Consider the following 16,069-nt stretch of genomic DNA (forward strand, 5'->3'; position numbering starts at 1 on the left):
TTAATGTGTCTAATGAGCATAAGTGGTTCAGAAAATGGATGGGTGCATAATAAACCAATACTTTGTATGTAATGCAAAGAGTTATGCACTCATGGTATTGTTTCTGCATACCGTATTAAAATTAATGTAACAATAGTTCATAAAACATATTTTGAAAATTTTATTATTGAATGTTTTGTTAAAACAAAAATCTAAACCTTATAGTCAAGTCAATATTTGACTTGCATCTGCATTTACGGCATGTTTTAAATATGTGAATAATCGATTATTTTAATTATTTACTTTTATTAATGATCAAATCTGTATTCACACTGTCATATGCCCTTTAAAAAAGTTTTTTTTTTTTCCGACGGTTTTAACAAAAGTCTCGCCGCGATCAAGACGACATTGGTTTTGATTGGTACTAAAATCTGTACGTCAACTATGTAGACAAGGTCGGTCTTTCATTGGTCAAAATGGGACATGTCATTTTTTTTTTCTATTGGTCGTTTTCGTAGCTGCTGTCGTCAGAACCGGAAGACATGTCGACTGGCCGTAAGCCAGGTAAATATTCAACACAGGATGCAAAATCTCCCCATGGCTGACACAAGAAAATGACAAAAACCATTGGATGACCGGAGCAAACATGAAACGACAGCCTTTACCGAGGGCATCGAGGTACTGTAATGTCGTGAAGCGGCTAGTTTTCATCTGTTATTTTGGGTGAAGTTGCAGGGTGCGGCCCGCTGTCATTAGCTTGCACTAGCTATCCACATTGCTAACTTTATAATTTTAGCTTTAGCTTTATTATTATGAACATAATCCTTAAATTGTAAATGCCAGTCGTCAGGTGGCCGGAAACGTCACTCTGAGCAGCCTTTTGGAAGAATGTTTCATTTTAAGTAGACCAACATTACAAGCTAGCTCTCCTAAAAGTAACACTGTACTGATGAAATTACTCAAGATTTAGGATTAGTTTAGCCTGGTTCCAGGCATTGCTTAGTACACCGCTGTTAACGCATAATAACATTTGCAGAATGCATTAGCTGTCTGACTAGAATACAGTCTTGCGTTTCGACTGGCTTTATGTTCACGATGTAAACAGTGTGGAAGTTACTGTTCATTACCTTGCTTGAGCACATTTCAAGGCAGTCGCCGTTATTTTTTTGAGATAAAAATGACGTATTTCAGTTATCAAGTCAGTGCTCTCATGCAGTGATTCTCAAAGTTTTGACACCAAGTACCGTTAAAAAAAAAAAATTACAAATTCTTCGGTGTCCAAGTACCACCAGAATCATTGACCAACATTAAAGTACAGTACAATAGCGTAGTAGACCCAAGTGTTTATAAAAAAAAAAACGAGGCAGAGGTTTTATTTCTGAAAAGTGTGTTTCATATTTAGCCACTGTAACATAATGCAGCTTTTATTTTAACACAATCCCGAAAAATAAAAACTGTACTCAAATAATGATTCAACTGTAATGCACGTAAAAGTGTGGCGCACTTTGAGAATCACAACTCTTAAGTTTTAATTAGACTCAGAAGTAGTAGCTTATGTAATGGGCAACTGTCATCATGCAGTTTTACGTTGCATATTATGACACTTTTTCTACAGGCTATTTTCTACGCTATTTATACTAGGGGCGGGCAACTTTTTGTCTCGTGATAGCATTTTACTGTATATAACACTTGATGCTTTCAAGAACAGTTGTTTTTTGCTCACATATCAAAAAAATTTGAGTGATATGTCTATTTTCCTCCTCATAAAATAGCGAATGGTGGTATTTTTGTTTTTTTCCCCAAACAATGTGTGGTGGATTAGTTGGGGATTTGTGTTGGTGTGCAACAGTTCTCAAGCTTTTGACCGCTAAGCATGGCTGAATGAACTCACTTCAAAAATGTTTTGCTTGCACGCACATGTGTAAACTCCCTCCAGCAATACCTTGTCACAAGTGAATTAATCCCTCTTGTAGGAACAAAAATAACCACAAACACAAAACCTAAAACAGCCTGTGTGGTGACTCACATGTGGTCAAATTAGTTTAACCTGACTTATTGTAGGTTTGTTTTATGACGACGTGATAAGATTCGCTATGCATTTTTCAATACAATGGAACCTTTAAGGTCGAACACAATCTGTTCTGTCAACCTCCGATATGTTCATACGTTGAATCAATCTTTTCTACAGAAAACAATTAAAATGTTAAAATTGGAATAATCCGAATCAAGCTGTCTAAATCATAAAACCTTTATTAACTGTACAACCAATGTTTTACATACTATGTTTAAAAGTCAAACACATTACAGGGGATCCACAATCTACAAAGATGTTCCTTTTCTATGGTGGCAATATAACCTGAATTCTATCACTAACCTTCGCAAAAGCAGTAGTAATATTTGTACTTACTGTTGCTGAATATTGTTTACTGTTTGAATAATATCACGTCAACCACCCTTTTCAAATATTCCATACTACAAAATAAGTGAAGTATATTGGAGTATTGCTGATATCGGATCGGACCGATATCTGTATCAGCCAAAATTCAAGGGTGCAATATCTGTACCGGATAGGAGGTGAAAAAAGTTGGATCGGGACATGCCTACTTTTCACACTGCACTTGCCCAGTGTGGAAGGCCCCCGCATCAAAGCGCAACATTGACAGCAACGGGTGTCCGGCCATCACATATTTGGGAGTGGTGACGTAACAGCCGAGAAGGAAGTCGGGAGGCTTTCCTCACTGAGTGGACTGCAACCTGTATTTGTCATTGTTGGAAAACAAAGCCCTAACTTTATTTTAGAGAGAACGAGGTGACGCAGCAGAAAAAAATGTAAATATCCCATACTAATTTCACGGCAGGATCTTTGAGTTGAAACTGTCATGGGCTTTATAGTTCCAGGTAGAGCACTTTGAGGCAATTTCAGGCTGAGCAGGGAGCTTTGAAATGGAGTTTGAAAGCCTCCCGCAGAGACGTCTCAATATATAATTTTTCCGTTGGCCCAAAGTTCGGAATAGTGGGACACCGCAATTATTATGCCTTCCTCCATTTCCCCCTTGCCATTTACAGTACAGATCTGCCAAACTAGCATTCAGAAATCACTTCGCCAGCCCCTCTCCTATTGGAGGTGCTTTCTGACGTCACCACGTCACTGCCTCAGAATAGTTTTCTATCCGAGGATGCTTCGCGTCCGTGCATAGGGCGTCTGACGCTCAGCGGTGCATCGCTTCAAAACATGCTGCTCTCCTCTCAGCACATACAGAATGAATGTTGAGGGCGTCACACACCTTGCCAAGTGCAATGTGAAAAGGCCTTTACTCTTCACAACTTTGCAGATACAAAGAGGATTGTGATTGGTCTTTCCCAAGCCCATCTCCCGCCTCTCACGTGCAGCACATATTTGTAGTGACTCGTAAATATGTATAAAATGTTGACTTGATGGTCATGTATTACGTTGAATGCAAAAAAGTATAGAACCAACAGAATTTTCTTGATGCGCCCAAATTTATTTGACAAATTGACAGCCTATTTACTATACAATCCTTTGAAATTGTCATGAACGGAACAGAGGATAGGACCCAAAAATGCACGACTCCAAAACAATTGGAAAGTTTCCAAAAAGAGAGGTTTAATAGACAGGCATAGGTCGGTACACAGGCAGGCAATCCAAGAAAGGCAACAGTATCCAAAAACATGAGGCAAAGAGGCAAGGTCGATAATTGGAACAGGGTCAAGTCTTACTGTGAGTCTATGACGTGGAAACAAGGAATGCTGGAACGCGACGACAAGGTACAACGAACTGGCAACGAGAGGGAATGAGACACGAGGTTAAATACAAGGGGTAATTAGGGTGAACGAGGCACAGGTGGTGAAGATGCTCAGAGGAGCAGGTGTGTGTGAAACAGGGGGGAAGACAAAACCCGGAACACAAACACACACACACACACATGACAGTACCCCCCCCCCTTAACGGCCGGCCCCAGACGGCCCTGGGGCCCCTAGATGCGCAACGTGGAAGTCCCGAATGAGCGAATCATCCACGATAAACGCAGACGGTACCCATGAACGCTCCTCAGGCCCATAGCCCTCCCAGTCCACCAGATTTTGAAACCCCCTGCCCCTCCGATGAGACGACAACAGCCGCTTCACAGAGAAGACAGGGCCCCCATCCACAAACCGGGGGGGGACCAGAGGGGACTCCCGGGCTGGCTTGAGTAGGCTGACGTGAAAAGTAGGGTGGACCCGCATCGACCTTGGGAGCCTCAGCTTCACGGTGACAGGGTTGATGATTTTTGTGATGGGGAAGGGCCCAACGAACCTGGGAGCGAGCTTCTTGGACTCTACCCGGAGTGGAATATGTTTGGTCGAGAGCCAAACTCGCTGACCCACTTTGTAGTTCGGGGCCGGTGTCCTCCGACGGTCAGCAGCGGCTTTGTAGGACCGTACCTGGCGCAGCAGCATCTGGCGGGCTCGGTCCCAGGTCCTCCTGCAGCGTCTCACCAAGGTTAATGCCGCTGGAACTGTGGATTCTGGGGCTATGGCAGGAAACAGAGATGGTTGGTAACCATGCACAACGTGAAAAGGCGATAGACCAGTGGATGCAGAGGGGAGGGAATTGTGGGAGAATTCGACCCAAACCAGTTTCTGAGACCAGGATCGCGGCTCCTGTGAAGCGAGACATCGGAGCCCCGTCTCCAGGTCCTGGTTCAGCCTCTCGGTTTGCCCGTTGGTTTCAGGATGAAACCCAGATGACAGACTGACGGTAGCACCTATGAGATTGCAAAACTCTTCCAAAATTGCGAAATGAATTGGGGACCCCTATCAGACACCACATTCTTGGGGAAACCATGGAACTTAAAAACCTGATTAATCATTAGCTCGCCAGTGTCTTTAGCTGAGGGGAGTTTTGGAAGTGCAAGGAAGTGTGCCATCTTAGAGAACCTGTCAACAACTGTAAGAATGGTGGTATTGCCTTTAGAGGGCGGTAATCCTGTCACAAAGTCTACGGAAATGTCTGACCAAGGACGTTGTGGTATTGGCAGGGGTCGCAACTCCCCAGAAGGACGTTGATGAGAGGGCTTGTTAGCAGCACATACCTGGCAAGCATTGACGTAATCGATAACATCCCTCCTAACATTAGGCCACCAAAAGCGCTGTTCGACCACTGATTGCGTCTTGGCAATGCCTTGGTGACATACAGTTCGGTTCGTGTGAGCCCAGTGGATGACTCTTCCCCTTAAGGTCGGAACCACATAAAGCCTGTTCTCAGGGCAATCTTCAGGGCTAGGAGTGTCTTTCAGAGCCCCTTTAACCGCAGTTTCAATGTCCCAAACAAAAGCGGAAATGAAACATGATTTAGGAAAAATAGTCTTAGGGTCGGACAAAGAATTCTCTTCGGAGAAAATGCGTGACAAAGCATCTGGCTTACCATTTTTAGAACCAGGTCGGTAGGATAACGTAAAATTAAATCTAGTGAAGAACAGAGCCCATCTAGCCTGCCTCGCATTTAATCTTTTGGCAGTTTTAATATATTCAAGGTTCTTGTGATCTGTCCATACTAAAAACGGAGTCTGTGCCCCCTCTAGCCAGTGCCTCCACTCCATCAAAGCCACCTTGACTGCCAACAGTTCACGGTCACCAATGTCATAATTTTTCTCAGCTGGGGTCAATTGTTTGGAGAGAAACGCACAAGGATGTAACTTATCATCCTTGAGAGATTTCTGGGAGAGCACTGCTCCTATTCCGGCATCAGACGCATCGACTTCTACCACAAACTGCTGTTTGAGATCTGGCAAAGTAAGGATGGGAGCGGAGGTAAAGCTCGACTTAAGTTTTTGAAAAGCTGCCTGACAAAGCAGGTTCCATACAAAAGGTTTGTGTGGCGAGGTAAGATCATGCAAAGGAGAGGCTATAGAACTGAAATTTCTGATGAATTTTCTGTAGAAGTTTGCGAACCCTAAGAACCTTTGTACATCTTTGCGTGACGTGTGAGTAGGCCAATTAATAACTGCATCGACTTTGCAAGGTTTCCATCTTGACTTCACCTTGAGGCAGGACGAAACCCAGAAAAGAAACGGACGCCTTGTGGAACTCACATTTCTCTGCCTTGACATAGAGTTGATTCTGCAGTAACTGCTGCAAAACAGAGCGGACATGAATAATGTGAGTCTCCTCATCCGGGGAGAATATCAAAATGTCATCTCAATAAACAAAAACATAAACATTCAACATGTCACGCAGGACATCATTGACAAGGTTCTGGAAAACAGCTGGAGCGTTAGTAAGCCCAAAAGGCATTACCAAATATTCATAATGTCCCGTTGGTGTGTTGAATGCTGTTTTCCATTCATCCCCCTCCCTTATCCTGACGAGATGATATGCATTTCTTAAGTCCAGTTTGGTGAAAATCTTGGCTCCCTCCAGGAACTCAAAGGCGGTGGAGATGAGAGGAAGAGGGTACCTGTTTTTTACCGTGATCTCGTTGAGACCCCGGTAATCGATACAGGGTCGCAGGGTCTTGTCTTTCTTGTCCACAAAAAAAAATCCTGCTCCCGCAGGGGATGAAGATGGGCGAATGATCACGGCTGCCAGTGATTCTTCTACGTACTCCTTCATGGCCTTGTGTTCCGGCCCTGAAAGAGAGAACAACCTCCCTCGTGGGGGTGTGGTTCCAGGCAGCAAGTCAACAGCACAGTCATAAGGTCTGTGGGGTGGAAGGGATTTGGCCTTGGACTTGGAAAAAACATCTTTAATATCCTGATAACAGGTGGGCACTTGAGATAAATCAGGATCCCCAGATGGGGTCTGTGGATTGTCCTTAGAAACATGACCCTGAACATCACATGGCGGCTTGAAACAGTTCCGGGCGCAATTGCTGCCCCATGACATAACCTGCCCAGAGGACCAGTCAATGTGGGGGTTATGTAATTTCAACCATAGGTTCCCTAAAATAAGGTCATGATTCATGGCGTCAAAAACATGAAAACTAATGCGTTCCGAGTGAGAATCAGGGAATGTCAATGTGAGTGTTTGGGTGCGGTGAGTGATCTTGCCCATAAAACTGCCGTCTGCAGCATAGGTGTTGCGGTGGCGTTTTATTCCAAAGGTTCTAAGGTGCATACGTCTAACAAGGATGGAGTTGAGTAAGTTTGCATCAGAACCAGAGTCAATTAATACAGGTGTATGAATTTCTTGATCAGGAGAGCATAGTGTCACTTTAGGAAGAAGCGTAGGGTCTTCCTTAATGAAATTCAGACTCACCTCTCCCGTGCCCTGGCTACCGGCACCGGCAACTTTGACGTGACAGTTGCTCACGGAATGACCCAACTGACCGCAGTAGAAGCACTGCCCTTCCCTCAGCCGGCGTTGACGTTCCTCAGGGGAGAGACGGAACCTTCCCAGTTGCATGGGTTCATCCGTGGGGATGCTAGCCAGTGGGTTGAGACCGGAACCAGGGGATCTGCCTTGGTTTGGCTAGTCACCGAGGCTCGTCCTCCAAGTGCGCGTTGACGCAGCCCTCCGCCGATCTCCATCTAGCTCGCGATCCAAAAGCCTCTTGTCGATTTTTACGGCGAGAGCAATGAGAGTGTCCAAGTCGGTCGGCAGGTCTAGCGGGACTAAATGATCCTTGACGGCGAGGGATAGTCCTTGAAAAAAGGCATCGAGTAGCGCCCGATTATTCCAATGACTCTCAGCTGCTAGAATGCGAAACTCAATCGCGCAATCTGACACCCTGCGCTTGCCTTGTTGTATGGTGACAAGGGAGCGAGCTGCCTCACGATCAGGAGTGGAAAATTGAAAAATTTGCTCCATAGTCTTTACGAAAAAAGCCCATGAATGACACGCGGCGGAATCGCGGCTCCATTCAGCAGTAGCCCACGCCTCCGCACGACCAGTCAGGTGGGAAATGACGAATGCGATTTTTGCCCGCTCGGTGGGGAAGGCAGCTGCCTGCAGTTCAAAGTGGAGTTCGCACTGCGTGATGAATGGCTTAATGTTCCCAGAATTTCCAGAGAACCTCTCCGGTCGAGAGAGCTGTGGGCAGACAGCAGCGGAGGTGGCAGGTGGCTGCATGGTGACTACTTCACATGGAAATACCGTGGCGGTACTGGGTGTGGTGCCAACTGGTTCCTCCTCTTGAAAAAATTTCATAAGAAGTTCAAACTGCGAGGCCACCTGTCTCATCATATTGTCCTGATGCCTTGACAGTCTCTCTAGATCTGGCCTGGCCAACCCGCGGCTCGCGAGCCTCATGCGGCTCTTTAACTAGTTTCATGCGGCTCTTCAGGAGCTGTCACATGACATGCGTCAAAAATGCTTGGCTGGCGCTGTCATTCACTCCCCCTACAGCTAGATGGCACACTGACCATGTAAGCCTGTTTGAGTGACGTCAAACGAGCGATGAGAGAATCTTTGGTGTGACATCATTTGTGTTGTAAACAATTTCCGTCAAGTTACCTCTTGAAATGGCAGGGAAAAAAAGCACAGCCAAACGAAAATATGAAGAAGAACACAGGACGTTTTTGCCAGAGTGGGAGAGTTTAGATTTTTTTGTTAAACGTAATGGCAAGCCGATCTGCCTTATATGTCACGCAGCATTAGCGCATTTCAAAGCTTCAAATCTTCAGCGTCACTTCAGCTCACTCCACCCTAACATCGAACAGGAATTTCCAAAAGGGACTGAACTTCGCAAGAACAAGTTGGTCGCTTTGAAAAGCAAGGCAGAAAAGCAGGTGCAATTTTACAACACTCAGAGACCGTAACGCTTGCATCATATCAGCTGGCTTGGAAGCCAGACTGTTTGAAAGCCCCGCTCGTCACAGATGAGGCTGCGGCTGAGTTGGAGATGATCGACCTTTGTGAGGAGGATCAACTGAAAGCTGTTTTAAGGGAAAGGACCGTTGAGTTCTGGAAAAGTGTGCCAATTGAAAAATACCCCAACATCAAACGAGCTGCGCTTAAGATACTGTCCATGTTTGGGTCAACGTACGTCTGCGAGTCTGTGTTTTCTACCCTGAAACATGTGAAATCAAAGCATCGATCTCTTCTGACTGACACTCATTTGAAAGAATTGCTTAGAGTGGCAACAACAGAATACAAGCCAGATTTGAAGAGGATTGTTCAAGATAAGGAATGCCAGAAGTCTCACTAAGCAGCATAGTAAGAGAAAGATGTTATTGAAAATTATTGTATTATTGTTTGTGGACTTGCTTGAACTGAGAGTTTGTGTGTGTGAGACAGTGCACACAATGTTAACTGTTGAAAATTACTGATATTATCATGTTGGTGTGGTTATTTTCATTAGATCTGGCTGAGCAGAGGTCTGTGTATGCGTGCATACATGATTAAAAGATGATGTTCATGTGTACCCGTGTATGTGGCTCTTTGCAGTAACACAGGAAAAAAAAGTGGCTCTTAGTCTCTGACTAGTTGGCCACCCCTGCTCTAGATGAAGGTGGAGGGCAGCAATCTGCTCATCCTGCTTTGACCCTGCGCTTGAAGGGCTTTGCGCACCGGGTCTGAGTCTGCTGGGTCCATGTTATGGCCAGTTCGTTCTGTCATGAACGGAACAGAGGATAGGACCCAAAAATGCACGACTCCAAAACAGTTTCCAAAAAGAGAGGTTTAATAGACGGGCATAGGTCGGTACACAGGCAGGCAATCCAAGAAAGGCAACAGTATCCAAAAACATGAGGCAAAGAGGCAAGGTCGATAATCGGAACAGGGTCAAGTCTTACTGTGAGTCTATGACGTGGAAACAAGGAATGCTGGAACGCGACGACAAGGTACAACGAACTGGCAACGAGAGGGAATGAGACACGAGGTTAAATACAAGGGGTAATTAGGGTGAACGAGGCACAGGTGGTGAAGATGCTCACAGGAGCAGGTGTGTGTGAAACGGGGGAAGACAAAACCCGGAACACACACACACACACACACACACATGACAGAAATAAGTGGTTGCTTCTGGACTTTACACCGATCTGATCGGTATCAGCAGATAATTAGCGCTTTATGCTGATCGGCTTTAATGTCATAATTCGCTGATCCGCTCCGCAAAAGACATTTACTCCATGTCGCCATCGTGTACAGTATATTTGAATCCAAAAGCTAGTTTATTATTACCCTTGTTGCATGTCTTTTGGCGTACTACTGTAAATATCTGACAGCCAATAAACTTATTTTTAACAAAAACATGTCAGCGGTGTGGGAGAGACAACACGTAATGCCTGGATCAGACTACAAGACAAATTTTGTCTTTCACGATTGGACTATGTCAGACTACTGCAATATAATCTTCGCATCCTGTCTTTTACAGGGCTTTATCTTGTCAACTCAAACGTGACCGGATACAGTCGTTACCATGGCGATGACATCGTGACGTGTATTATAAGAACAAAATGCGGAAAAACGTGGTGGTCACCGGTGCTCAGGAGATTACGTTTATTTAAGGATTGCTTGAGGTATGTTCACATACTTTTAATACGATACGGCTCGCGAGCAGGCAACAAAACGTTATGTAGCCTAGCAAGCTAGTGCTAGCACTAACGGTTGTACGTAAACATGCAGCGTTATGTCGTATCATGCTCTAAGGTTTCGGTGTGTGTGAAGTAATTTCATTCCAATAAAGTAATTCAATTACAGTAAGTTAGTAACCATTATTTCTGTCATGTTGTAATGTTGGTTTCACCTGACTGATAAGAATACATGACCTTACCAGAGCAGTGATTTCCAACCTTTATGGAGCGAAGGCACGTATTATACATTTGGAAAATCTGACGCCACACCAACAAACAAAAAATTTCACGAAAAGTAGATACACAGTAATTACTGTATGTACTTCCTGCCATCTAATAGAAGAGCATTTATTTGTTCTGTCTGTCACTATGCCTCACTGGCATAAATAGAGGAACAAAGATTCATTATTTCTTGTAAATGAATAATTTTTTGAGCAGTTAAGTAAAATGTTATAATTTCCCATGGCACACCTGAAGATAGCTCATGTTACACTAATCTGCCATGGCACACTGGTTGGGAATCACTGGACCCGAATACTTTGAAGATACTCAGTATACAGCACACAAGTATATGAAGAAGTCATTTAAATGGACACATTGCTCCATCTTGTGATCGGTTATAATTTTTTTAAACTCGCTGATCGTGTAAAGCCTAGTTTATTCGCTGTAGTAACCACGAATGAGCTAGTGTAATTAAGTCATTTTGGGATCAAGTACTGCCCCAAATAGAACTCAGCAAAATACTGTATATATATATATTCAAACAAAAATAATCAAGGTCTGACAAAAACAGAAGCTAACCTATTTCATTTTAAGTCTTGCTCCGTTTACGTCACCATCGAGGAGGTACTTTCGACCTCAGGATACATCAACGGTCCCTCGATTTATGCTAGCCCTTGGAACTTCCTTGATGCTCGACCCTTGCACCCTGATGTGCCTTTAAGGCAATTGAGACGCTCCTTAATATGGCGGCATAAGAACAACTTCCAGATCGCTTTCAATGTTTCGAGGAGCTGGGATCGTTACAGTTAAGAGAAATTAGATGAGCCCACAGAGTTTCCCACCCGGACGTTAGTCAGAGCTGACCAATCAGATACCAAGTACAGCAGGACGGGAAGAGAGCCAAGTACCAATTGCTGGAAAGAATTTTATTTTTCCCATCCAGCTATCTTCGGGCAGGAGGCGGGGTACACCCTTAACCGGTCGCCAGCCAATCGCAGGGCACGTATATAATTGTAAAAAATACTTACTTTCATCTAATCAGCATTTAACAAGTGAATTATGTTTTGTGTATTTTACAATCCCATTGGTAAATTACCCCAGTATTTATATTTCTAATTCCTTTTCCTCACACTAGTTATGATTTGAATAATAAATCCACAATTGCAAAACTCAACAGCTGTATTGCACTTGATCTGTACGTTAATACGAATTTTTATTCATTTATTTATTTATTATTATTTTTTATGAGTATCAGTTTTTTCTTTTCTTATAGTTGTCGACATCAAAGAAACAGCCAGTAGCCATGGATGTGCTTGGTTCCAAAAACAACGAAAGTACCTTCCCCAGCCTCGGGGATTTGGATGACTTTCTCACCAAGCACAACTCTAACTTCATATGGCTCCTCGTTGGTAAGTGATTTCTGTTCTGTGACCTATATTCTGTAAACATCCATCCATCCATCCATCCATCCATTTTCTGAGCCGCTTCTCCTCACTAAGGTCGCGGGCGTGCTGGAGCCTATCCCAGCTATCATCGGGCAGGAGGCGGGGTACACCCTGAACTGGTTGCCAGCCAATTGCAGGGCACATACAAACAAACAACCATTCACACTCACATTCACACCTATGGGCAATTTAGAGTCTCCAATTAATGCATGTTTTTGGGATGTGGGAGGAGACCGGAGTGCCCGGAGAAAACCCACGCAGGCACGTGGGAGAACATGCAAACTCCACACAGGCGGGACCGGGGATTGAACCCGGTCCTCAGAACTGTGAGGCTGACGCTCTAACCAGTCAACCACTCTGTAAAAATCAGATGATTAAAAATAAATAAAAAAATTATATATATATATATATATATATATATAAATTTTACGAATTAGTTGTCTTTTAATGTTAGGTGAAAGGCTAATATAAATTAAAAAAAGCCTGAGCCTTGTCGCAAATAGTGGAAAAACCGCAAGTAATTGATGCCCCTCCCAAAATGTTTATAATTGCCTATGTTATGAGTTTAAGCTGTAAATATACAACAAACTATGATCACAAAACTCTTCTTGTGGCATCTTAGAGCATTATAGAAAAGACACAACAACACGCTGAGATTTGGAAATAGTTACGTTTATTAGCGAATAGATGAGGGGGCATGCATTGTATATGAATATTCAGTCAGAATGTTGTGTTTAGAGTCACTAGCAATGTAATTGTTTATTTTTAGTCTTTGAAAAACTATCCAGCATATCCCACATACAGTCCCCTCCAAAAGTATTGGAACGGCAAGGCTTTGTTTTTGTGCTCTGTCCTGAGTCATCTCAAAGTAAATACCATGAAATAGAAGCTGGAATTCTGAACTTTTGTCTCATAACCATCTTTTGATCTGAAACCCAAATGTCTTCAGTATACAACAAAAACAAGCAAATTGACCTTGCCATTCTCATACTTTTTGAGGGGACTGTGTTTACAGTGCAGCTTCGCCTGTTCGTGGATATATATATATATATATATTTAATATACGGTGTATCCCACGTTATTCATGGAAAAACTCACTTATTTGCGATTTTATGTAACAGCAAAAAAGTCAGAACATTATTATTTTTTTGATGGCGGCACGGTGAACGACTGGTTAGAGCGTCAGCCTCACAGTTCTGAGGAGCGGCGTTCGAGCCCCGGCCCCGCCTATGTGGAGTTTGCATGTTCTCCCCGTGCCTGCGTGGGTTTTCTCCGGGCACTCCGGTTTCCTCCCACATCCCAAAAACATGCATGCTAGGTTAATTGACGACTCTAAATTACCCGCTGGTGTGCATGTGAGTGTGAATGGTTGTTTGTTTGTATGTGCCCTGCGATTGGCTGGCAACCAGTTCAGGGTGTACCCTGCCTCCTGGCCGATGATAGCTGGGATAGGCTCCAGCATGCCCGCGACCCTAGTGAGGAGAAGCGGCTCAGAAAATGGATGGATGGATGGATTATTTTTTTGTTTTTGTGGTAAAACATTTGTTTACAGTATTGGATATTTATCGTATTTAAGGTTGCAACTAACGATTATTGAATAGATTAATATCTCGATTATAATTTATTTTAATCGATCGTTCCATCCCTTGAATAAAAAAAAAAAAAACGGACATTATTTCAAATTGGCAGTGTAGAAAATAACCTAAATTGATTATGATTCAGTTTGGTCCATAAAATGTTAGCTCATTGATCATTGTTTTCCAAACTAAAAGCAGATGCTTGCAAATGTAAAATTTCTGCTGTCTGCTTTCATGGAGGGCTACAGAAATTGGAGAATATTGAGTATATTGTTGAGAGGCTGAAATCATAAAGATTTGGCCAATTTTAAGTCAAACTGTCTGTAAATTATTAATTGATTATCAAAATAGTTGTCGAGTCATTTGATAATCAATTAGTTGTTGATTAATCGATTAATTGTTCCACCTCTAATTGTATAGTAGCGTCTCTTTTACTGAGACATCGGCCGTAAACGCATCAAAAAACAAACTAGTTGCCAGCTCAACCAAACTTCTGCGGCGGAAATGCAAAATGCTGTTCATCTTACACATATTTGCTAATCCAATCACAAATATAACAGCAGCTGTGTTTGACAGTCAGCGGGATTGGAGAGACAAGCGAGAACTTGCCAAAAGCTCACTCAATTCACTGGGTCTCAACGCTTTTTGTTTAATCTACTCTTGCTTTCTCTCCCTTCTTTTTCTCCATGGCATATCCAGAACCACTGGCGAAAGCTGGGTCCGCGCACTGGCTCTTAATGCCTTTTTTTCCCACCTTCTTCCTCCTCCTTCTCCTTTCTTTTTTCTGTGTGGCATGTGTGGCAGAATTATACCCAAGAATGAGATGCCTTCAAAGTGGCCTCGCCAGTCAGTGTGCTGGCTCACAATTATCCCCCCCCCCTTTCTCCCCTTACTTTCCTTATATGGCCGCACTCCGGCTTCACACTGACTGATTGGCCATTGGAGAGACCCCGCCGGCCACCCCAGGCTCATAATCTGCAATATATTTAGGGTTAAGCTATTATTATATTATATTACTATTATTATATTATTATTATGCATATATAATCGCTTTTAGGGGAGTGTCAATTAATTGCAGAAATGTTCTATTCGTGGTCCGACTTGATTCCTATCCATTGCGAGCCACTGTATATATATTTGTTGTAAAGTAGTAAAACGCCTCTGAATTTAACATTTCAGTTAAGTCTTTTATTACTTTTTGTTTACATTTTGTCTGTATTATTAAACAATTGCTTAAATTGGTTGAACTGATACTGTTATATATCATACATGTGTACATATATTTTTATTTTTATAAACTAATGATATCTTTTAAACTAATCAGTAAGTTGCTTATGTTTTGCCATTAAGCCACCATTCTGTCCTGTGGATGGATCATCTATTTAACTTATTACAACTCCCGAAACATTGGCCTCATCCTCACCCAGATCATCAACAGACTCTACAAGGATGGCTACATTCATATTGGTGAGTTTATCAGGAGCTGCGTCACGTAGCGATAAATACAGCGGAGTATCGCTGTCACGCTTTGAGATCAAGGCATTTACTTGGTCTGCTAAATAATTAATGACATGCCAGGTTCTCTCAGTGACAATAGTTAACTACAATCAGCTCGAGTGTCTTTACATAGAATAAATATTTTTTTGTATGCCTTCCTTAGCCTTTACTTTTTTGCTACACAACTTAAAACCAATTAAAGTGCTGTATATACTCTTAAGTCAGCAGGGGCAATTAAAAAAGTCCTGAATTTATAAATTGTGAAAGTTAATAAGAAATATTTTTGCAACAACACAAACATACAAATGCAGCCTTTTCACATTCTGGCAAATGTCTACAACCAGTTTGAGGTTATTGTTTTCACAAAGGCCTGTTCAGACAGCTAGTTGGGCTTGAATCACGTTTGCCTTCTGCAGAGTTCTATGAAATTGTGAATCAAATTCTTTAACATGTTGCAACTACACAATATGGCGTCATTCATATAATATTAAGCTTGACCAAATTCTAAATTTGCAACATAGATGTTATATTTGTTATTTATAAATTTGCTTATCATGGCCATTATTAGTTTTGAGACTTTGTCATAAGACATGTTTGTTTGACTATTTTGTCTTTGTGTATGATTAGGCTGTAAATACCAAAGGGGCTTTGCTCCACATTGTGAAGGGTTTGCTGCAAATCATAAACCTGCGTTTTACACTCATAGATAGTTTCCTTTGATAAACCTACTAAAACAATTGTACGATTTTTAAATCCCAAAAATAATTTCTAACCTAAACAAGTCTTCTAATGAGATAATCATGCTAGAGTTGAGCATATTTTGTTGACTGTCAGT

General features: G+C 42.6%; 1 protein-coding gene across 1 annotated transcript in view; it reads left to right on the top strand.

The window, feature by feature from the left end:
* The first annotated feature begins 513 nt into the window (after window positions 1-513).
* kiaa1109 (KIAA1109 ortholog) overlaps window positions 514-16,069 on the top strand; it is a 156,593-nt gene continuing 141,037 nt past the window's right edge. The window contains exons 1-3 of the mRNA XM_061795581.1: window positions 514-657; window positions 11,989-12,124; window positions 15,088-15,204. Of these exons, the coding sequence (XP_061651565.1) occupies window positions 12,019-12,124; window positions 15,088-15,204 (223 nt within the window). The 5' untranslated portion in view covers window positions 514-657; window positions 11,989-12,018. The remainder of the gene's footprint in view (window positions 658-11,988; window positions 12,125-15,087; window positions 15,205-16,069) is intronic.

Source organism: Phyllopteryx taeniolatus, chromosome 13 (assembly GCF_024500385.1).
Source record: "Phyllopteryx taeniolatus isolate TA_2022b chromosome 13, UOR_Ptae_1.2, whole genome shotgun sequence".
In the NCBI taxonomy this organism is placed as follows: Eukaryota; Metazoa; Chordata; class Actinopteri; order Syngnathiformes; family Syngnathidae; genus Phyllopteryx; species Phyllopteryx taeniolatus.